Source organism: Ctenocephalides felis, unplaced genomic scaffold (assembly GCF_003426905.1).
Source record: "Ctenocephalides felis isolate EL2017-DRISC unplaced genomic scaffold, ASM342690v1 CF-g0.4_SCAFFOLD_01886, whole genome shotgun sequence".
NCBI lineage: Eukaryota > Metazoa > Arthropoda > Insecta > Siphonaptera > Pulicidae > Ctenocephalides > Ctenocephalides felis.
Genome location: NW_020538040.1, coordinates 80,995,080 through 81,018,947, shown reverse-complemented (window position 1 = coordinate 81,018,947; position 23,868 = coordinate 80,995,080). Strand labels below are relative to the sequence as shown.

The 23,868-nt window shown below is 31.3% G+C and overlaps 1 protein-coding gene across 6 annotated transcripts in view; it reads left to right on the top strand.

Moving 5' to 3' along the window:
* LOC113378755 (trithorax group protein osa) overlaps positions 1-23,868 on the top strand; it is a 102,915-nt gene that overhangs the window by 10,953 nt on the left and 68,094 nt on the right. For 4 of the 6 annotated variants that reach the window (XM_026619342.1, XM_026619344.1, XM_026619343.1 and 1 more), the window contains exons 2-4: positions 12,413-12,640; positions 15,319-15,495; positions 16,790-16,852. In XM_026619342.1, coding sequence (XP_026475127.1) covers positions 12,413-12,640; positions 15,319-15,495; positions 16,790-16,852 — 468 coding nt within the window. The remainder of the gene's footprint in view (positions 1-12,412; positions 12,641-15,318; positions 15,496-16,789; positions 16,853-23,868) is intronic. The other 2 variants (XM_026619341.1, XM_026619345.1) reach the window with 2 other exon arrangements.

The window sequence follows — 23,868 nt, the reverse complement described above, 5'->3', positions numbered from 1 at the left end:
TTAAGAAAAAGACAGATTTATATACCTGCATGAGATTATTCACGAACACTTTTTCACTAAAAACGATTTTATCAAAAATAATGTGATTTTATAAATTTTTCAGACGGTGAAACAAATTTTGTAATTTAAATGTAAGACAAAAAGTATTATTCCCTCGATTGAACGAATGAATTTTAAAGAGAACACTAGACTTAAAATCTCTGTGTTTGTGTGTGCGTGTTGTTTTTATATATCAGGATGTAAATTGATCTTAAATGGATGTCGATCTTATACAGGAACAAAGTAAAATTTTCGAGTAGACAGTCATATAAAACTTAAAAGAACGAATGTTTTTTTAAATTATTTGTCAAAAAGTGTAAAAAATTCAAATAAGAATCATGTAACAGGTTGTGATCTGATCTAATGTTAACACTATTGGAAGCTTTCATAAGTATTAGACGACTTTCCGCAAATAACCTCCTAAAGATACGATTTCGTCCAATTGGATGGAGTAGGAGATTTAATTTAAATAAAAATTTGTTAAAGGGGTATAAGGATGAACCTGATACTAGAATATTTTTATCCTTCAGAATTTTGGCGAAATAATAAATTCTCTTCAATGTATAGTATGCTGCAGTAAATAAAATTAGTGCTTTTCATGTTGGTAGTGGAATTGGGAGAATTTGTGTTTCTAAAGAAGTTCATCTTTTTTGGTTAAACGAATGAATAAACTTTTTTGGGTAACCATTTTAATTAGAGTTTTTGTTATCAGGGATATATATATGATTTTTTTTTACATTTATTGGTTTTAGTATGCGAAGCGGTCACATTTGTTTACACCAAATATCTAACCATGCCACACTACACTCAGTACTCAGTTTTTTGCACAAACGTTTTCACATTCGTTTCAAGACAGTTATTTTTCTCATCTTCAGTGTATCTTCATATAGTAGAAAGTATATATATTAACACATTATAAAATATTGATTATTAATTATATTCAAATTTGAATAAACTACAACATTCTGTTACAAAGTTTTTATTGGGCAGCAGCGATGTCTATTTTCACTTGAAAATATAGATCAAGAATGTTTCCAATTGATTTTAAGCCCATTTCGTGTACTGTGGTGTGAAATGGCAATAGGCAAACGGACCTGCCTTAGGGCAGTACTATCCATTTTATAGTAGAAGACCATTAGTCCGGCTAGCTTGGGTGGTAGACCGAAAACTATTTGGTTCCGGACTACCGAAAATTTCGGACTATAGGGCGGCAATTATTAAAACAATTATATTATTAACAAGTTGAGCCCGGTGTCAACTTTCTGTTTGGTCTGCGTCGGTCCCTAGAGACCGACTCTCAACTCATTATATGGCTGGCGTCGGACACTAGAACTTCTGTTTCAGTGGTCTGTGTGATCGACAGTATTCAAGTTAAAAAATAAAATGAGTCCTAATGAAATGCGCTTAAATATAATTTTAATGAAATTTATTGAAACATTCTAAACAAAGATGTGGCACGTGGTAAACGTCGCAGAACGTTCGTCACTGCCAACTGAATGGGAAGGACAACAAATTCGGCGCCTGACTGATCCTTTTTGTTTTGGCTTACTAGCTGACTTACTTATACCCACATATAATTTAGTTTTGATCATAAACCGGGGAGTTGTCATATTATCTACTATACTACGACTATACTACTACCATAGAAATATCCTACTACGAATTCATAACAGTAACATACATTTTCTAGTGTTGTATTTTGACAGTAAAACAAAGAAAATTTTGTTGTAGATACAGCTATATAAATAATAGTTTAGTGTTTATAATTTTGTGTAAATGCAACATCAATAAATTTTGTTAAAGAAGTTTTTATTTTCAAAAACCGCGTAAGATCGAAAACGTATTAGAGTACCGTGTAAACCGGGGTGATAAGCGTATGTTACGTTTAAACTAATTCACTGGCGGGTGGGTTTAGGAATTGTTCAAAAGAAGGATGGTTTTAGTATCTTTTGGTAGACTAAGAAAATTGAAGGATTTCTTGACCTCAGACGGTAAACATACAGTGAGGGCTTCCGAATAATCTAGAACTACTCCGAAAACTTTCGAATAGCTCCCGAGCTTTAGACACCAAAATTTTTACAATTTTTCAGACAAATGCCGGACTATCGGACATTCCAGACTGTTGGGTACCGGAATAATGGACTTTTACTGTGTGTATATATAGGCGGTGTACCTCTTTTTTATTTTTATATTTTAGTCATTGGTTGTGACAACGATTTTCACTTGGAAATATAGATAGCAATATGATTCCAGTGAAAATAGCCCTTGCCCGGCATTGCTGCACCAATAAAAAGTCAGCCCTATTAGATTAATTCTAATAACAAAAATCATCAAATATGGATGGAATAACCATTGGGTTACCATCTAAAAATACGAAGTAAGGAGAAGTTTCAGCCCAACAGCTCATAGGACGTAAGGTTCTGATTGCTGTTTAAAAAAAAGTCATTGGTTAAGTTCATTCACCTATCACTTGTTCATAGAAGTGACTTGTTTTAAGCAGCAATCAGTATCAAAACGCCAGGTATTAAATCTGAAATGTGTAGCACATAGTGAGTGTTCGTACTAAATTTCGTAAATGAGCAACAAGATTTCCAATTATCTTTTGCACAAAGTAAACAATATTGTTTTTAATCAAAAGTTATTATTATTATTATTATTTTGTAATTCGTATCACGTTTACATACGGAATTTCAATCATTTTCATGTTTTTGTTTTGTTTAGGTTTATCTGTTGTAATGGTATATAATCTTTGATACTTGTACACCACGTAACTGAAGATGCTGCACACTATAAATATTATTAATTCGAAGTCCGATTGCGGACAGCAAGGCTGACCACGATTGTAAACAAAAGCACGTGTTATCGCACAATGAATATAATATCAGCTGTTACATATAGTGAAATGCTCAAAGATTAAAGAGGGCACAAATACAAGCACACATACGTGGCCGTGCAATGTAGTATATCCGTGATAATATAAATCAGTAATGCAATGAATGACTCACAGGCACACTACAAAGCAAACGCGATCGTGACCTTGACGATGTTACGTCACAACAAGTGTGAGAGAGAGAACCGCGCACAGATAATTATAGTCCTATTATGTAACACGCAGACCGTTTATTAAATGAATCAATTTCAAAGCAGCGCGCTCACCAACACATCCGCGGGGACGCCACCACCGCCGCCGAGCCCAATCCATACACGCGTACCTAAAACATTTGTGTAGTGTACGTGCGACCAGACAGCCCGTCTCGCATTATAATATAATGCCTTTTTCTTCAATGTGTTTGTGTCCCGGCAAAGATTACGGATTTATTTATATTTCAATGTAGAACAGACAAACAATGCCGCACACCCGGCTACGCTTTGTTCTTCACACTCTTTCAATATTGTTCCGATTTCGTTATGAACGGTTATATATGTATGATGTTGGTGCTAAACATATTGTCAAACGGTGCATGGGGCGCATGGCGTCGTGCCTTAAGGCAAATTGCTGATACTTCCCGTGACGTAATTTAAATTTTTTGAAAACTTTATTATTTTTTTTAATTTTGATTTTTTTTTCAAAGCTGCATAGCTGTTTGAGACGAAATATCGAAGTACGTAAGCAAACAAAATGTTTTTTGAATCATTCAAATCGGACACTCCGTTCTCTTAAAATTTTAATTGCCATTTTATGCACTTTTTGCCATGTATCTTCGAAACGGTTAGTTAAAACCGAATCGAAAGTCCCGGGTTCGATCCCGCCGCGAGCAGTCTATTGACAACGGTTTTTACTTGGAATATATATAGCAATGTTTCCAAGTGAAAATAGCTCTCATTCGGCAATGCTGCATCAATAAAATATTCACTCTATTTTTTTATATTAAATCAAATCGGACGCTCCGTTCTCTCGTTTACAATACTTTGATACATTGCAAGACATAATATTTTTAGAATAAACTTAGAGGCATATAAAGGGTCTGAATCGATTTAAAATAGGGCGAAGATCTTCTATTCACAACAATTTTCTACTCTTAGTTTTTGATTACTGCAGTTTTGGGATCGTTCAAGTATTACGTAAGCAGATTAGTACAATTATTTACCCCCCCCCTCCCCCTTTGTCAGCAAAAGTAAGCAAATCTGTCACCTAAATGTCACAAAAATAAGCAAATCAATAACCCCCCCGCCCCCCTATAGTGCTTACGTAATACTTGAACGGCCCCTTAAGTAAAACTTTTATCACTGTTATGCATAAATTTTTTACATTATTTATTTACATGTAATTTTCTCCTTAAATAAAAATAAGGCATTAAATTAAAAAATCTCTGATTGGTAGAAATTAGCCATCATATTGTGTCAGCATCTTCGACTCTATCTTTATAAGCTTACATAGTTAAATCGTATTATTATACATGCGAAAAGATAAAAAAAAATAATAAAAAGGAATAGTGCAACATTGTTGTGCAAAGTTCAATCAAGTCTTACACAACTTAAAGTAACGTGGTCATAAAAAGAAACCGGCTTCAATTTGCTTTCGTAATTCTATTAAACTTTTATACTACTCCATAATAGTTTTCGGAGCAGCGAATGTAAACATAAGAGGGAGTGTTAGAAATCTTTCTTTAAGAAAATTTAAATTTGAGTGATTTAAATGAATCTTATGTAAGCTTTCTTAGAACAGTAGAACCTCGATTATCCGGACTAATTGCTGTCGATAGGCATCCGGATAATCGAAAATCCGGATAATCCAAATTATGAAGAATAATTGTTATCAAAAATAACAAATACATACATAGATATCTACAAAAATCAATCCACTACTTACCACGAACGATTCATCGCCGACTAATTTTTCATCTAAGTAGCATTTTAGGCGCTCGAAATATTTACCAGAATAATTTAATTAACAATTTCGTAAATCAACCCATACACATTCAACACCGTTAGGACATTTTTCACCAAATGACTTCTTATGTGAAATTAAAAATATGAAAAACAGATCTTCGCCGGGTATGGACAAAATTATTCCAAAAATGATAAAAGAATTGCCTGCAACAGGTATTTTATATATAACAAATATTTTCAACGCCATCGTTCAATATAATTATTGGCCCACAGCGTGGAAGACTGCAGAAATTACAGCCTTTTCACAGAGCAAAGGTCCGGGTATCGGTTGTCCTGTTGATCGTTTTTGTAAAAACCAACAATAAAGAGCTTCTTCTAAGAGTTCATTTTTCGCTTTTTTCATCGTTTTCCGATTTTCACTATCTAACTTGTGCAAGTGTACGACAAAATAGAATCGGCATTCTTTTTAATATCGCTTATAGTGGATGTACGTACACCATACCTATCAGTTAACTTACGGCCGGTTTCGCCTTTTTTAATAATTCTATAATATTTATTTTATCACCGCCCTCTTACGCTTTGGCATCTTTAAAAATGCATATATGAACGTCAAAACAGAAAATGTATTAATAATAATGTATATATGCACGTCAGAACACAGTCACAATTGCAAACGAACTCAACAAAGCGATCATGCCGCGCGGGGCAGAGAAACAGCGGCGCGGGCGGAATATGCAAGTTCCGACGCGATTATGTCCGGATAATCGCGAATCCGTATAACCGAGGTCCGGATAATCGAGGTTCTACTGTATATATATTTTTTTTAAAACAGAAAAGGTACAAATATTTTTTTTTTTATATAATTTAATTCTGCACTCTGTTTTTTTATGAACAATAAGCAGAGACTAAACTATAAATATCTTAACAATATAAACTAGAAGATAGTAGCAACGCCCAACGGCGGCGTGTCTACTGGGTTTTTAAAGGTACAGACATGGTTACTAACATCATCGAATTTAATAAATACGTAACATTAATATTTACAAAAAATATATTTTTATCTATTAATATGTTATAGGGCTAATATTGGATATCTATGCTGCCACTATTAATTAACATACTATTGTTGCCAACAACTTTGCCAACAAAATTTGATTAGTTTTTAGCATTTCAAACTGGCGTAAATTGACAATAAATATCATGCATATAGTGGATATTTGTAAACGACAGAATTTTGGTGCACCAAAGCAACCTATAATTTCAGTCATTCAAATTTCATCAGATTTTGTAAATTCACTAATTAAAATAAATTATGAAGTAAATAGCATAAAATAAAGGTGACCGTATTTTTTAAAGTCAAAACCAAGACGGCAGATTTGAGTTTTGATAATCAGGATCGGGAGGGGTTCGGGCTTTATTCTAAATGACTTAAATATAATTTTAATTATCTTATTGTTCAATTTATGTATATGATTTTTTTTTGGTTTTGAACCTTGTTTTAAATTTTCTTCATAATCAACTTGAAAAAATTAACTCTTGTTCGTTCGTTTTCATAATTTTTGCTTATTTTTGAGAAAATGAAAATGAAAGTTCGATTTTATTAATGTAACAGGCTATTTTGACTTACCTTTAGAATTTTGTGTTCGGCAATTTTTATTCACAACGTCAATACGTTGTTTGGTAACGTTTATTCATAACGTCAATTCTTGTATGTATACACGTTGTTTGGTAACGTAATATATATATATATATATATATATATATATATATATATATATATATCTATATATCTGATGGGTCGTTATAATTTCATTATGAAGTACTTTTAGAAAACTCGGGACAAAAGATCTGAATCCGCAACAATTATTGCTTTTAGAAAAAAAAACAGGACACGAGCTAGGAATGCGGGATTGTCCCAGCCAAACCGTGACATTCCGGTATGGTCACCTTAAAATAATTCATAATTTTTATTTACAAATTTGCACAGACAAGAAAATTTGATACTGAAAATATACTTTACGAACAACATAAAATAACTTTCAAAATAAAACGTTTTGCTACCCTTATATGTTGAAGTTCCTAAAGAACAAAAGGTTATTTGCTTTCCTAAGATCAATAAGTGCTTTAATGTGATACGGCTGTCAAAAAAATTGAAAGAATATTAATTTTTTCTTTATATATTTTATATAAATAGATGTAGAGCTTCTTAAATTTGGTATGGAAATAAGTGTATAAAACTCGTTAAGGCAATATATAAATCATATAATGTTTTTTCTTGAAAGACTTGGCAATAACTATTTTATTGTATTTATACACCATATGAATGTTGATAATGACCATTTAATATTTATTTATTTTAAAGAATGTTGATGAATCATCTGACAATTAACCCTCAATTGAATGGAGCATATCTTGTAATATTATGCATGGAGTTTCGTGCGGTGGAGGGGAGGGGGGCGTATTCGAAGTAATTTGTATATGATTTTAAAATAACAAATGCTATTTGAAGATGCAATAATTATTTTAATGAATATTTTTTAAAGAGAATTACCTATTGACAAAGAATCTAAATCCGGAACAAATCTCGCTTTTTGAAAAATCAGAGATACTTAATAGGCTATGTAGAAGGTGTTGTACCTATCGGATTTTTAAAGATCATATTTTGCTTTGCAACTAGATCTGATTCTGTCAAATACAATTAGAAATCCATTGTTGATCAAGTTATTTTTATCTTGACTTTACATGCTTAAATTATTGCAAATTTGAAAAACTTAAACGCCATTTGGATCAAGACAATATATATGTTTGGTCCGAACTAACAATTCATTCCAGTTAAGCTTTTTTTGTTGTTTTTGAAATGTGAGTAATTAGGATTTTGTATATTGACCAAAAACCATATTACAATGTTAATTCTAGTTTTATTTATAGAGTATGTATGTCGGTGGATTAATAGATTCCAGTATCAGCATTGGTTATTTAGATTTTCAGCGTATAAATGTAAGTTGTACAGAATAATGAATGGTTCGCTAATATTTCAATATTTGAACACAATTTTCAGTTGCTCCAGCCATCGTTAAACAAATCTATTTATATCGAAATATCAAACTTTGGAAGATCGAATCGTGCGTTTAAAAAAATTGTTTTAGATAGATAAAAGGATCAGGACAAACAGACAAATATTATAGATTGTTTGAACTGGGGTCATTATTAATAATGTGATTTGGAAAATACACAAGCCGACGAGGGAATCTCGCCATTGGTCAGGAGCGATTGCCGACGAGTTCCCATTGGCGGGCTTTCGCATCGATTTATCTCCCGCCCCCTCGTATCCAGCGATTCATTTACAGTGGCTTGCGCCAGGGAATTCATGTTTTTGACAATATCACACACACCCCCTCACTGGCTTACTAGATATGGTGTTTTATAATTTATATATTTGCAGGACCGAAATTTAGCACAATTACATTTTTTCCTATCGAATGTTGTGGAGGTTTTTAAATAAAATGTTTTATTATTGATTTTAAGCATCTATATTTTTTAATAATCTTAGTAAGCTAAAATACCACTAGATAAAATTTTTAATTAAATAAGACTTACTACTGCTCTGTTAAATTTTCGCTCTTTGTTCTTTTCGTAAAGGCCTTTTTAGTGGAAATAATGCATATACGTTCATAAATATTTTTATTTATTAATATTTGTCTTTATCATTCTTTAATTAAACTGATCATGAGATAGTTTACGGCAAAAAATTCGTATTATTTAACGTTTTTAATATAGTACATAATTTTTTTTAATGCATTTTAAATTTATTTTGTTTAATGATCATGCAAATTCGACAGATAATATGGCATGCTCGCGAAATCTTTTTATATGTGAACAATCAAATAATTTAATTTCAAATATGAATTTCGGCAAATATTGCGGTTTTTTAGAATTATATATTAACATTATTCTAAAGCACATTAAAGAAGATTTATTTTAGATTTAATTTGAAAATAAAACATTTAATTTCAATTATAAAAATGAAATAATTCTAATCCTACTTTATGTGTAACGATTGTCTCAATTTATTTTTCTCCGAATCTTAATTTTTAAGCCAATTTCTGGATGAAATAGCTAAATTAGGCTACTGGTCTCCCATGGTGTCACAAATTCGATCATTTTAAATGTTTGGTTTTCTCGTTGCACGTGATTTATTTTGATTTTCCTTATGTTGCTCTCGTTGGGTTGGTGTAGTCTCGAAACTCTTAAAATGCTGTTATACCTATCGCGCTTATTTGAGCAATAAAATAATTTTTTGGCACTCTCAATTGTTAAATTTTAAACAATCCTAACCTCCAAATAGCGCAAATGTGAAAATAACATTCGACTTACATATTATATATAATAATTACTATACATATGTATGAGTTCAACACCAGGTTAGCTCTTATTTGGAACTGCTGTTATTGTCATATGCCCAGAAAACATGTAACAGAGAATTGCTACTGTAGTTTTCATAGCATTTTGTACAAATAAGGGTTCGCCGTAATAGAGAAGAGATTATTTAATGTAGAGTAGACTTTTGGGTATATTCTTGTATAACATAGCTATGTTATGTTATTATTCTCCCGTGATAACATGTGGAAGATTGGCTATTCTCAGTTCACTTATTTTATTCTGACAAATCATGTTTTCTCGAAGTTGGCTCTTCTTAATGTTATCTCCATTTTACCATACAAAATGTAACATGTAACCGAGAATAACCATTACATTACCGGAAATTATTGTGACCTTGCCCTATGTTGTGTAACCGAGAATTTTGGCCTATTATATGTACTATGTTTCTCTATATTTTGAAATTTTGAATGTTATTCATATCGCTTTCAAAAAAGAACTATTTATTATAATTGTATCATAATACAACGAATTTCATTCCTTCACTATACTGATTTTGGTGGTCAAGCCATTATCTATTTTGTTTTTTTTGTGCCTGAGTACTTATATTTTAACACAAGTTAAATAAGAATTTTTTTACTCTTGATAATAGATGAGTTAACTTTTATTGGCATTTCTAGAAATTAATTTTTTATAAAGAATTTTCTCTCTGATACCTATCTTATTAAATATATCATTAATATAGTATTATATATATTAAATTTGATTATTTCAGTGTATTCTTGCTTTACTTATGTTGTGAAAGTGAGTAATCTCAATAAAATTGTCTTTGTGGTATGCTATGTATAAATATTTGGTAAATTAAGTGCTCCTATATTGCAACAAAAAATTTCATGCAGTAAAAACGTGCGAGAGGTTTTTAAGTATTTATAACATTGCTTCATGGCAAGGAAAATTAATTCACTATTATGTAGTAATGTTTACTTACTCGCAGTCGGTCCAGAATTTTGGACGAATCAGACTTGTACCAGTGTGTTGAAGCCGGGAATCTATGAATTATAGAAAAGTACCAATATCGTTAAAAAAACGTGCAATAAAGTCGAAGAGCACTTGAGTGACGCGACCTTCAAAAATTCGTTCAGCGACTTTTAACATGATCACGAGTCTGTATTTTATAAGTCGCGAGCAATTTCGTGACAAAAGTGATATGATCTTGCATTGGTAAACCTAATGCGTAGCTTTTCTTAGACTAGTCTAGTACTAGTGATCCATTGTTTCGTGATCATCTTGAATGTACCAAAACTAAAAAGAAAGTTGAAACAGGCCGCCCAATGCACCTTGGCTGTTCAATTAGTTAAATTCGTTAAATTCAGCTGCGAATTTTTTACATTATGCACCGTATTTTTTCAGATTGATTATATTACAGACATTTGCTTGAAAAGTATTACCGAATGATTATACAAGTCGTTGTAGCTTTGTATGGGTGTTTTTTGAAATGCAACTTTTCTATCTTTTTAATATAAAATAAAGATAATAAAATTTAATCACAATACAATTTTGCAATATGAATAAACAAACCATATAAATTTATATTAAATTATAAATATTGCTATACTGTATTATAAAAAAGAAACTATTTTGATAGCGTAAATACGTTCGCAAGTTAGTTTGTTTTAAAATATAATAAAATATTTATTGTTTATAGCACCACCCAATAAGATAATCCAAACCGTGCGTCGATTGAAAGTAGTTTGTTTACATTGTGGTTTGCCGACGTAATTTCAATGTGTCGCTGAATCGAAAGCCGTACGCGTGACATGAACAATGAATAATTGTACCAAATTTATGGTACGCGACGTCACAATAAAGATTACTATTGTTTCATTTCTGTGTGATCTATGATTTATACTTTTCACTGCCTAATATTCAATATTCATTATTGTGTTCTTCAGCTTTTAAAAAAGACATGATTTATGATGAGAAAATTTAAAATCATTTTACGAAATGAAATAAAACATTTGAGTTATATTAGATTTATATTGCTTTGCTATTTACGATTTTCCTCGCAATGCTTAAAAGCTAACAGTGTCAACCAAAAGCTCACATATATATTATTTCGCTTCGTATATATTCGTATTCGTATATATTCCAAACATCGGTGATTCGTATTATTTAGATCAGAAATTGAACGGCAGGTATAATTTGGAAGAGGAGGCGAACGAATCAATTCGAGTCGATAAGAATCAAGTAAAATACGATATGGATCTAGTTTATTTATGCTTGTATCGATTGATTGGAATTATTTGACACTTTCCTACTTAAGTGATATTGGAGTGATTACTTACTACCTTCTTAACGACGAGCACTTGAACCAGGGAAATAACATTCTGAATATGTAGCAAGTATGATTAGATGGCATTAACTTGAACTAACATATTTTCAATCTTAGATGGGCACTAATCCACTGAAGAGCCGTTCTACAAAAACAATGATTTTACTCAATCTAAGAAATGTGGATTCATACCTCTTCTTAAACGAATTTAAACATTATTAAGTCTATATTTCATATAGTATATACTTACATAGGAATCATTATATGCTATCATTTTTTTAAATATTTCTTTCGTTAGGAACATTTGCACATACGACTTATTATGAGTATGCATCAGAAAATGCTAATTCATGTATTTTTACCCAACAACCAGGATTCCTAATAAGTTCACAAAGTGTATGAATTATGATTTTGTTTTTCAACAAATACATTTTTATTTTTCTAATAATGTTTTTAATTATCTTGGTTTTTTAATTTTTTTTTTGTATTTGGAAACATATTGCTATCTTTATTTCCAAGTGAAAATCGTTATCACTGCCGCCTGACAACAGGCTGCTCGAAATGGGTATCGAACCTGGGACCTCTGAATCAAGTCGCATCGCTTTTAAGCGCTTACCTACGGGCGAACCCTGCTTTAAATAGTTAGATCGGTTTTATGAATATATAAAAGCTTTATATAAGGCACAATGCATTTTCAATTTTCGTAATAATCATTTCAATCTTTCCAAGCTGCCTGAGCATCGATACCTAAACTAGAGGATCATTGTAACTTGGCCTTAGATATTGATTAATATGTCAATCAAACAATTCAAATAGATATCATTTCATCCGCAGGTGCCGACGTCGCGGTGTCCTCAGCCGCCGTACGGTCCGGCCGGCAATGCAGCGCCACCATCGCCTGCTGGAGGTTATCTCCCGCAACCAGCGGGTAGTGGCGGCGTAGGTAGCAGCAGCGGTGCACCGCAACAGCCTTACTCACCCTATCCTCAGCAACGCTACCCGCCGCCTCCTCGACCCACAGCACAGCCGCCGCAGCAGAGGCTACCGTTTCCGCCGCATCAGGTTAGATGACCGCATTGTTATTGTCTTTTGGTCTCAGAGCTAAATGAACACTTCACAAAACGTTACATCAGAAGCCAGCCAGCCATTAGATCGTTCAATCGTCAACTTACGTGTTGATTACTAACAGAATTCTGCATAAATTTTTATATTGCCTTAATTTTTAGATGCTCACTTTCGGTAGATTCTTTTGTAATGCGTTATTAGAGTTATTTGAAATATTAAGCATTTTTTTAAATTCGTTTTGTCCATAAATGGCGCACGAAATGTTTCACATCCATCCATTTCTGCTGTCTTATTCTCAATATAACTTTGCTTCTTTGAAGACTATTTAGTGATTTACGTTGTTTCTCTATAAAAGAAATAAGAAAGAAATAAAATTGAGAGTTATGTAAATTAATACTCGCTTGTAACTCACTACATTTTTCAAAACTTGCACAATCAGAACTTCACAATGGTTTTATTATTTTTAATAGGTGTAATAACTTTCTTCGCTTATATTTCTTACAAGGAGAATCCGCGCGTTGCTCGTCTCGGATTTTCATGAAACTTGGCACAATGGTAGATTTGATGCCCAAACTGACTGTGGTAAAATATTAGAGGCTTATAAACAGCGGTTTAACTATTAAAATTACAGTTTGCATTTTAGCAGCGCGCAGCATGCATGTGTTGCAATGCTTTTCCTTATCAATAGCAGATTGATCGAGTGTTTATCGTCGTGGAATTCTAATTTGTGCTTCGAGGTTCAATTCTCGGTTCAGATTTAATATTTTTTATTATTCTTGTTTGATATTTATAATTTCACGTGTAAATAATATCAAAATTTATTTGAGTTTTCAATTAATTTTATATTTTTCGCTAAATATTCCATAATAGTTCTCCGTAACTCACCTGTAAATTTTTATTTTGATATTACTTGCCCAAAAATCTATATTAGATTTTTATATATATTATTATTATTAAAACACTCTTTTCGTTTTAATAAGTATTTTACTTAATTATACTAAACATCTTTTATTCAGTGCATTTCTTTTTTTTTTTGTATAGCACTTCAAATATTTTTTTAAGTTCAAAATAATTTTGAGGTTGCAAAGAAACAACACTTATGCAACTATATATATTTAAAATCTAATTCCGATGTCAATCATACTTATGCTGTAATTTGTCAGTAACCCGAAACGAAACAAAAAGGCCCGATTCTTTCTTTATAAATTAAATTTTTTATTTTTGATTTTTTTCTAATTTTTCACATACTTTTTGTATCTTTCCTCTTTTTTAGTTGTAAGGCTTCAATTTGATTAAATTCTTCTTTCTTAGAATATTCGAAATTTCCGTTTAAAATTTAAACTGTAAATGAATGGTGAATTCATATACGGTATCCATCATGTTTATGGCACGTACATATAAGATTGTATGATTTTTTTTTTTAAGAAATAAAATCAGGAATTCGTTTTTCAATGCCTCTGATGCCAACACCATAGTTGGATCTTTCTTCTCTAAACTAAATATGTGTATAAAAATAGAATTTGAAAACGACCTCAAACTATTCTTATCACTTATCAGGTTCAATAAGCCATAAAAAATGGTTCAAAAATTTTTTGTTGTATATATCTTAAATGTGGAGAAGAGGGGAAAAAATCGTTTTATTAGCTAGTTAACGTAGAAAATATTGACAAAATATGCACGTAATGTCTATAGAATTTCTAAAACATTGAACGATATTCTGCAGCATCTTGCATAAAAACGTTAATCACTTCGTAACCGCGTCATTTCGAATTTGGTAATTATAAAGTCATTATAATTCTATTAGGTTCGAAAACACAACAAACATTTTCATGGGGAATATATTTGTTTGTTTGCCAAGGAAAACGAAAAATGATTTGCCATTATTTCTAACTATTATAATATATATATATATATATATATATATATATATATATAATTGCTTATTATGTTCAATTAAAAGATTTTCTCCTGTATTTTTTAATGATCTCTACGTGTGCTTTGTTTGTCTAGAATTTAGGTATACAATAAATTACCGATATAGCCTTCGCACTATCCGGACATATAAAAAATAAATAAGAGAATTTTTATGAACAAATTGGAGAATGTACATTATAATTGGCACTAGCGCATAACACTAAAACTGAGTTAGTAACTGTGAAATAATTATTGATTGTAATAGAAATGAATTTTAACCATTTTTTGCGAAGACTTTTAAATATTTGACTCTAATGCAATACAAAAAGATCAAATAAAAGAATAAAAATTTTATGCACACGATGCTTATCTTATAATTTTTTAAAGAAACAAATACAATTTCCGTGTTCTTACTTTACATGTACTTTGAATTCAATAAGTCTCGTCAATTATGAATTGATATACCTGAGGATTTAATAAATATTTTGTAATGAAAACATATTGCTATATTTTCGTATATATTATATATTTTCGTAACTCCATTACATCATCTTTAAATGAATTTATATTATTGAGTGATTATTTGTGAACGGATCTTGTGCCCACCTGTGGGCACACGATATATGCGGCATAATCTTATTTTAAATTATTACATTTTTCAATTTTTTATTTATACAAATTTGGCGATTTTTAGTGCGGTCTCCGCGTAGGAAAAACGATTTTCGATTCGGTCTTTAATGTGTTTTCTTGTTTCTTTTCAGTACGGAGATGTGCAACGATGGCCCAACTCAGGTGCGCCTTCTCCAGGCGGCAGCCCTAGTGGGGGTGCCGGCGGCGGTGCTAGTATTCCGACAGGTGCACCACCGCCCGCTTCGCAAAGTCAACAAAGTAGCCCGGGTAGAGCGCCTCCGTCCCCGGCACCCTCACCAACCCATCAGGTAAATGTTTATATATTATAATAACAACGAAAAATGTTTTTCTTCTTCAGAATGCTATTTGAATCATTTTTACAAAACACGCTAACAAATAGACGCAAACAGTGGGGTAGAATTATTCATTTTATTTAAATTACATCGTCAGCATAATACAATCTTTAAATAATTCAAATAAGCCGATCATTTTGTCATAAACATACATTTGATTGATGAAATAAGTTAAATCTTCCAAAAACGAGTTAGTACATGCACATTCACTATAGTTACCCGCGAGTATTTCGAATGTTAAAGGTATGCTAAACAATCAAAAGATATTGAAATGTAAGGACAACAAATAAATATCTTTATTTTCGAATATTTTAACCGATTTAGCCCTGAACCTCTAAAGATAGTAACATATCATTAAGTGGCTTTCCATTCTAGAATCCGATTTCATCTTCAATAAAATGTATATATAGTGCGGCCAATGTAAGTTTTTTTTTCATAAACTTTGCTATATATTATTTAATTGTATAATTAAAACAAACAATGGACAAGGGTAAATACCGTAAATTTAAAAAAGCAATTAGTTTAAACTAGATATTGAAGTATGTGACGTAAATTGAATGGATAATTGTTATTAATGTTGTAATAAAATGATGTGAGGTTTACGACTTTCGTTATTTTATTATTATATTAATTAAAATATTCATTTAGATTTTGGCTTATTTCTTTAATATCAAATATTGAGTATTTAATGTACTGAATGAGATTTCTTACATTTTTCACTAAATAAGTTTGTTTGGTATTTTTATTCGATGAAATTATGGTGCAATCAAACAAATTAATTATTACACCTTTTTTCATCTTGGGGATGTGATAAGAAATAAATGTTCATGCCGAGGTGGTTCGTTTCTGTTTAATGTCCAGAAAGCCGCTCCATAGAACTTTACAACCTCATGGGGGAGCCGAATGTTTTATAAAAATAGAGTAACCATCGCCACAACATGGTATTTTCTCGAAATTTTCCTACGGTTTGCGCTGTGTAAAGACAATTATTACTAGCATTCTAGATAAAAATAGAATGATCGCTAATAATTTTGATTCAAAATTAAATTGAAAACTTAGATTTACAGTTGAATTGTACGCTCGTATGCTATGTATACTTGAAACCGAGCATAATTTAGGACATACGTGCCATCAAAACAATAAAAATCTACAATCGAATATACGTAATTTTCTAAACTTTAACTGTATAAACTAATGCACCTCATAGATGAATATGATTCTTCAGTTTTTAATTATGTGTCTGATTTATCAGGTTTATGCAGGGAGACCAAGTCGCAATACAACACCAAACATACACGACAGTGATACAACGGTAAGTCAATTTTTTCTGCTAAAATATTAATTTTTAGTGACCTAACGCTATCTAATGCATTAGATGGCGCTTGATAAATTGAAATGATGGCAATTGGAGAGTTGAAAATTAATTCTTATAAAGTAAGTGAACATGCATAACTTAGGGTTCTTTGAAGTTAATAGTAAATAGAATTTAAATAGAAAACGCAATGTGTGTTATGTTTTTCGCAATATAAATTCTTCTATTTCTTGTAGCCGAGTGAAATTCTCGATTTATTCTTGTCATAATTCGGGAAACAATAAATCAAATTAGCGTTTGGCAAATTCAGAACGTGAATTCGTGCAGGGGGCATTATAAAATATATATAGTGGATATTCCATGGCATCACGTTGCGATGTATATAGATAAGTTAAGTAGAGGGGTGCACAGTGCATCCTGATCGACTCTATGTGTCGTCATGGCAACGTTGGTTCGTAACCAACTCTGGAGCTTCTTTCACACTTCTCGATTCGGCATCAGTTTGTTTTCTTTTACTATTATTGATTTTTCTTTAGTGACTTTTATTAAATAATTATTTCTGGACATTATTTTGTCTTGCGTCAGTTGTTTTTTTTTGCATTTTATCATATTTCGCTCTGGGTTGTAATTGGCTTTCTATTAAGGTGACCATATTTTTTATGCCAAAATTGGGACGGAAGTTGGTGGCTATGCTAATCCAAGACGAAGGGGAATCTCTTTGCTAAATAACTTATGCCTAATTTAAAATATTATATACTATTTAAGGGTAAATTACAAATCAGTTTTTTTTAATAAATAGATTTTTTTAATTAGAATTACTGACTTTTTATAGGACTTTATTATGAGATTATATGTTAATATAATTTATATTCTATCTTATATTCTTCAATGTTTTTTTTTTTTTTCGCTGCAAATCCTTGTATAAATTTCTGTTTAATTTTCATAATTTACTTACTATTAATAAAAATAAGCGTTTGTGCTAGACAGTCATACAGTTTGTTTTCATAATTTTTGCTAATTTTCGTAAAACTGAAATTATTAATGTGAGAGGATATTTTAATCCGCTTTCGAATTTTGCATTCGGCAATTTGCTTATTTATAACGTATGTTTTTTATAAGCATACTTGTATATATCACTTTCAGATATTTAATGGGTGATTGTAATTTTATTATCAAGTAAGAGCGAAGATTCAATTTAAATCTATACTTTTAAAAACTTGGGACAATCTGGGACAAAAGATCAAAATTCGGGACGTATGGTCACCTTAGTTCTATGTTTTGCAATTTTACATTTGATATAGTTGTGACATATTTTTTTTTTTTTATATTTTCTTTTTATGAATAAGAATATGCAGTGATAAATTGTCTTAGATTATCCTTATTTTTTATGCTTAATAAATGATAGGTTTATGCTGTTTGTTAAATAAGTTGAATAAGATCAAATTTTCTTGATTTTTTTCATTGAATTAAAATATTATGTTACGATGTTCTAGAACAAAGTACAATAGTTGATCGTAACAGTAGAGCAGTAGCGGCGCCCCAGCCGAACGTTTTAGGAGGGTGGACTCGCGCTTGCTGCTGTGTGCCACGCTGGTTATTGATCTGGCGCTCGCTCTCATAGTCTTGTCTCTACTCTCTATTCCCCTGTCTCTACAGAGTGCATGGGGTTGCCGACCGGCTAAACCGTTTTTCCATCATATATTATAAAATATGTCTTAAAGATCTTCATTAATTTTTAATTTTGATCGCTCTTAAAACTGACGATTTAGGAATTTTGGTTATATAGAGAAACGCTAAGAATTTCCAAATTGCATTCATTAACAATTGATTTTTATGTAGTATTAATATATTGGTTTTAATACATTTTCAATAGCTGGAAACTTTAGCACGATAAAATTTTGTACACATTTTTATATAATTAACTTACCGTAGGGTAGTTATAGTAATGGGCCGAAAATCGAAAATGAAAATTTTTGCATTTCTCGACGTTTTGAAGGTTTCTGATCATTTTGGCATACCTCAGAAAAAATGGATGTGTGTGTGTTTTGTATGTCCGCATTTTTTCGTCCACGTTTTCGGGCGCACGGATCAACCGATTTGAATGGTTTAAAAAACATTCGATTCCTATTAATAGGGAGATGTGCTGATTAGTTTTTGGCAAAGGCAGGTCCAGCCGTTACGGAGATATGGAGCAAAGAGTGCAAGAAAATAGAAATCGAGTTTTTGAGAGAATGGATCATTTGTATGATCCAAAAAACATTCAGTTCATAATGACGGGGAAAAGTGGTTATTAGTTTTTGGCAAAGGTAGGCTTAGCGGTTTCGGAGATACATGGCTAAATGTTAAAAAATTGCAGTTTTTGAGAGAACTAAGCGTCCGATTTAGATGATTCAAAGAACTTTCTGCTTGTTTCAACAAAATAATTGCCTTCGAAAAAAAAATTTTGTTTCTAATTTTTTTTTTCAAAAAATATTTTTTGTAATTTTGGATTAAAAATTCAAAAAATTACCCAGGCTAAGCACAGTCCAAGCGCCACTCTGATACAAATGTGTATCCTAGTGCGTTTAGACTGTTTATGTACTGGAGCTCTTTTTTAATTTTGTGAAAACTATTGAAAAATGTGAAAATGCCGCCAAGCTAAGCGCTGTACAAGTGAAAATGTCGCACAGAATTATTTGCAAATGCGTTTAGACTGTGACTATATGGGAGCACTTTTTCAATTTTGCGCAAATTAGGCGAATTTTTTTTTTAATTGGATTCGAAATGAAATGACGATTGTTATTGTTCTGGAGATAAATTGATTTATGATTTACATTTGATTTGCTCGGATATAACAAGATAGCAAAAACAATGAAAGTTACAGTATTTGAAATAATATATTCGAAAACGTTTAAAATTTCTCGAATATTTCATTACGGTACGGGAAGTTTCAGCAATTTGCCTTAAGACACGATGCCATACACCACTAGTTTATCTTAATTTTTTTAATAATTAAATCTTATTGATAGTTTATATAAAATTGTTAATATTTTTCTAATATTTTTCAATCCCGCAAGTGGTCAAAAAAGCTTTTAGTTGAAGGAAAATAAATAACATACGAGCTTTTTATTTTAACATGAACATTAAATTAATGCGGGCTCTGCAATATTTATGGAAAGTTCCACTACAGAAAATATGCATTTAAAAAGTAAATAATAACAGATCCAACATTATATATAATCAAATCAAGTACTTTACATAAAATGGCAATGAGTTCATATATAACAATTAACTTATTTATTACAGCAAGTAAAGCTTTTTGAAAATTTCTATTCACATTCACATCATTTCATGCATTTGCATACAAAATTTGATTACTTGTATATAGCATATACTCTAAAACAAACATAGCAAATAGTGTGTTTCGCATAAAAAAATGAAAAACTAGTGGTGCATGGCACCGTGCCTTAAGGCAAATTGCTGGTACTTCATGTACCGAAAATTAAGCTTTTTTAAAAAGCTTTTAAATTTTTTGAAAACTCAAAATAATTGATTTTTGAGAATTTTGAATTTTTTTTCAAAGATTTTTTTTCAAACTTTGTATAGAGAGGAAAAATCGTAGAGCATGAGCTTCACGTCGAAGCCTAACGAATAAACATCTCATAACGGATAACACTCATAGAATTGTAAACAAAATTTGTTCTTATTATTAAAATCTCTTAAAAAAATGTATTAGATTGTTCGGAAAGTATCTTCGTTTTCTATAGACATTTAGGCACGTAATTTTCGTACAATAAACAAATACTTTAATAAATTATGTATTAGCTATTTTTGGTCGAACATCTTTTGTCTTATTTCTGGTATTAGTCATATAATTCTGGGATCATAAATTTTTTGGTCGTTATTGGGAAAAAACTGATCAAAAATTTTCTTAACGGCCGGAGCAAATAATGGTCCTATGATGGCAGGTCTGGAGAATATAATGAATGTGTCATTGAGTTCCATTCAAGCTACAAAAGCTTCTGGCGATTGACCAAACTTGCTGAAGCAGTACTATACCTTCCTTGTGGGTTAATTTGACTTTTTATATTGAAGTGCATCATTTATTTTATCCAAATGATGACATAGGGCATCCGAATTAACCGTTATGTTATCCTCGAAAAGCTGAAAAAGAAACAACTTCTTTAAAATCTTACCAAACATACTGCATCAACTTTTTCTGGCAAATTTCATCTTTGCGCCTGTTTTGAGCAGGTTCATCTTTTTTGTTCAATGGGCAATTGTATGACCCATTTGACATTCCTAATGACAATTCACATCAAAACCTGATAATTTCCAGGACTTTTCAAAGGCAAATCACAGACGCCAGTGCGATGACACAGTTTTTTTTCTATGAGAACCATACCTTGAGCTACGAGGAAAATTCCAAGTCTTTCAAGTGGTCATGAACTGTTAAATTTGATCAATTTTAACTTTATTCGCCGGGTTTCATCAACTAATGCCTTTCTCGTGTCTTTGTCAGCTTCAACCGTACTTCTTGGACGTGGTGGATCTTGGACATCAAAATGCCAGGAATAAAATTTAGCAAAACCAGTTGCGGTGCTGTCGTACTATCAACACGTCATTTTCATACACATCGGTCAATTTTATTTTGACTTAAACAGTATTTTTACCTTTTTTGTAGCAAAAGAGTAAAATATGTCGAAAATGCTGCTTAATGCTTCCCGCATACAAAGTGGCACCATCGAAAATCTACTGCATGTAATTGATTAGAATTATTTTCATACAAGCCTTGAAATATAAGCGTTCAATTCATATAATAAAATCATATAATAATTATAGGGCTTAAGTGTGATGTTCGGTTCAAATAAATATGGTTATATTCTTCTGAGCAACCTTATATAATGTATCAGTTTTGACCGCCAAATAGCATTTTTTGTTACTTTTTTCATTGGATCTCCTAAACCGCTCCACCTGTGGACGCTTCGGTATCTCAAAAACTGAATTTCCATTTTTGGCGTTTTTTGCCCGGTATCTTTGAAGCGGCTGGACGTACCTTTGCCAAAAACTAATCAGCACGTCTCCTTATCAATAGGAATCGAATGCTTTTTGAATTATCTAAATCGGTTGATTGAATTATCGAAATCGTCGGCGAAAATTTGTATGCGAATGGATACACATACATCGACTAAGGTATGCCAAAATATTAAGAAACCTTTGAAACGTAATAATAAACGTATGCAAACATTTTCGTTTTCGATTTTTTGCGATAATAACTTAGACTACGGGAAGTGAATAACATTTTAACGTGTAAAATAAATAATTAATTTGTTAACGCTTTTATTGTTACATGAGATCGAAATTACTTTGGAGGCTCCTTTTGGATTTAGACTATTGCTAAAACTTCTAACAGGTCCGGTATTCAAATATATCAAAGGAAAAGTTGCATTTATAATTTTTCATATGTCGATATAAATATATTTGCCAATGCATTGATATTTGAACTTGATCATTTCATATTCAACACAGACCAGATATTTCGGGTTTCATATAATATACTTGCTTTTGATATCTTCACAAAATTGAAGGTTTCTATTCTCACATTTTCAATTATTCAGTTTAGAACGATGTAGAAATTTTATTACATCCATTCGAATATAAGCAGCAGTGTCTGATAAACGCTTTTATGTCACTTAAAATCATATTTAGATTTCTATTTTCAAATGGTAATTGATTTTACTACTGCCTAATATAAGCAGTCTGAGATAGGAATAACATATCTGTTCACGCCAAATCAAAGAATCCCATATTATGAAATGATACAAAAACTAGTGAGGCGCATGGCATCGTGCCTTAAGGCAAATTGCTGGAACTTCCCGTACCAAAAATCATTATTTTTTTTAAAAACGATTAACATTTTTGAAAAAAATTTACTTCGAAAAAATTAGATTTTTGAAAAACTATAAATTTGACAAAAAATTACTTTTTTTGAAAAAAAAAATTATTGAAAAAAAAATGTTTTCTTTATTTTGACATATTTTGGAAATTCTGAACTTTTTTTCAAAGTAATCGTACTGCTCTAACTGCATAGAGACGGAATGTCAAAGCGCGTAAGCGACGCGTCGTCATCTAACGGATAAACATTAATACGGAACCCATATGAATGTAAACAAAATTATATATCTGATATATATATATATATTAATTATATATCTGATAATTTGATGTGCATATGTCTAATGATCATTTTTGACCACCAAATGGCATTTTTTTACTTTTTTCATTAGATCTCCGAAACCGCTAGACCTGCCTTCATGAAAATTCTTCATCTTGTCAATACAAGTAAAATGTTTTTTGAATCATTAATATCGGACGCTCCGTTCTCTTAAAAACTGAGTTACCATTTTTGGCTCTTTTTGCCCTGTATCTTCGAAACGGCTGGACCTGTCTTCGCCAAAAACTAATCAGCACGTCTCCTTATCAATACGAATCGAATGTTTTTTTTAATTATTCAAATCAGTTGATCGGTGTTCCTGAAATCGTCGACGAAAATCTGTATCCGCACACACACACACACATACCTATTTTTTCTAAGGTATGCCAAAACATTCAGAAACCTTTGAAACGTAAAGATAAAAAATGTCATTTTCGATTTTTTTGCGATTACTAAAACTTGCCCTACGGGAAGTTAAAAAGAAATCTAATCAAAAATCATAACAAAATAAATCAATCAATACAATACATTCAAATTTTGAATATATTATAAATACAAATATGATTTTTAGTTCTATTAAAAATAAACTCGTAATTAATTTTACAATTGACGTGTAATAGACGGTTCTTCAAGAAATCAAACCAAATAAACATTGGTCCCTAAAAAATCATAACAAACAAACAATATCAGCAATTCAGTTTTTTTAATAATCTAAAATTAATAAATTTTTACATGATAAAACTGTATAAAATTCACAATCTATTTAAACATTTTATCAATATTATTTTTGTACTACATTTATCATTGATACCGATATGCATCA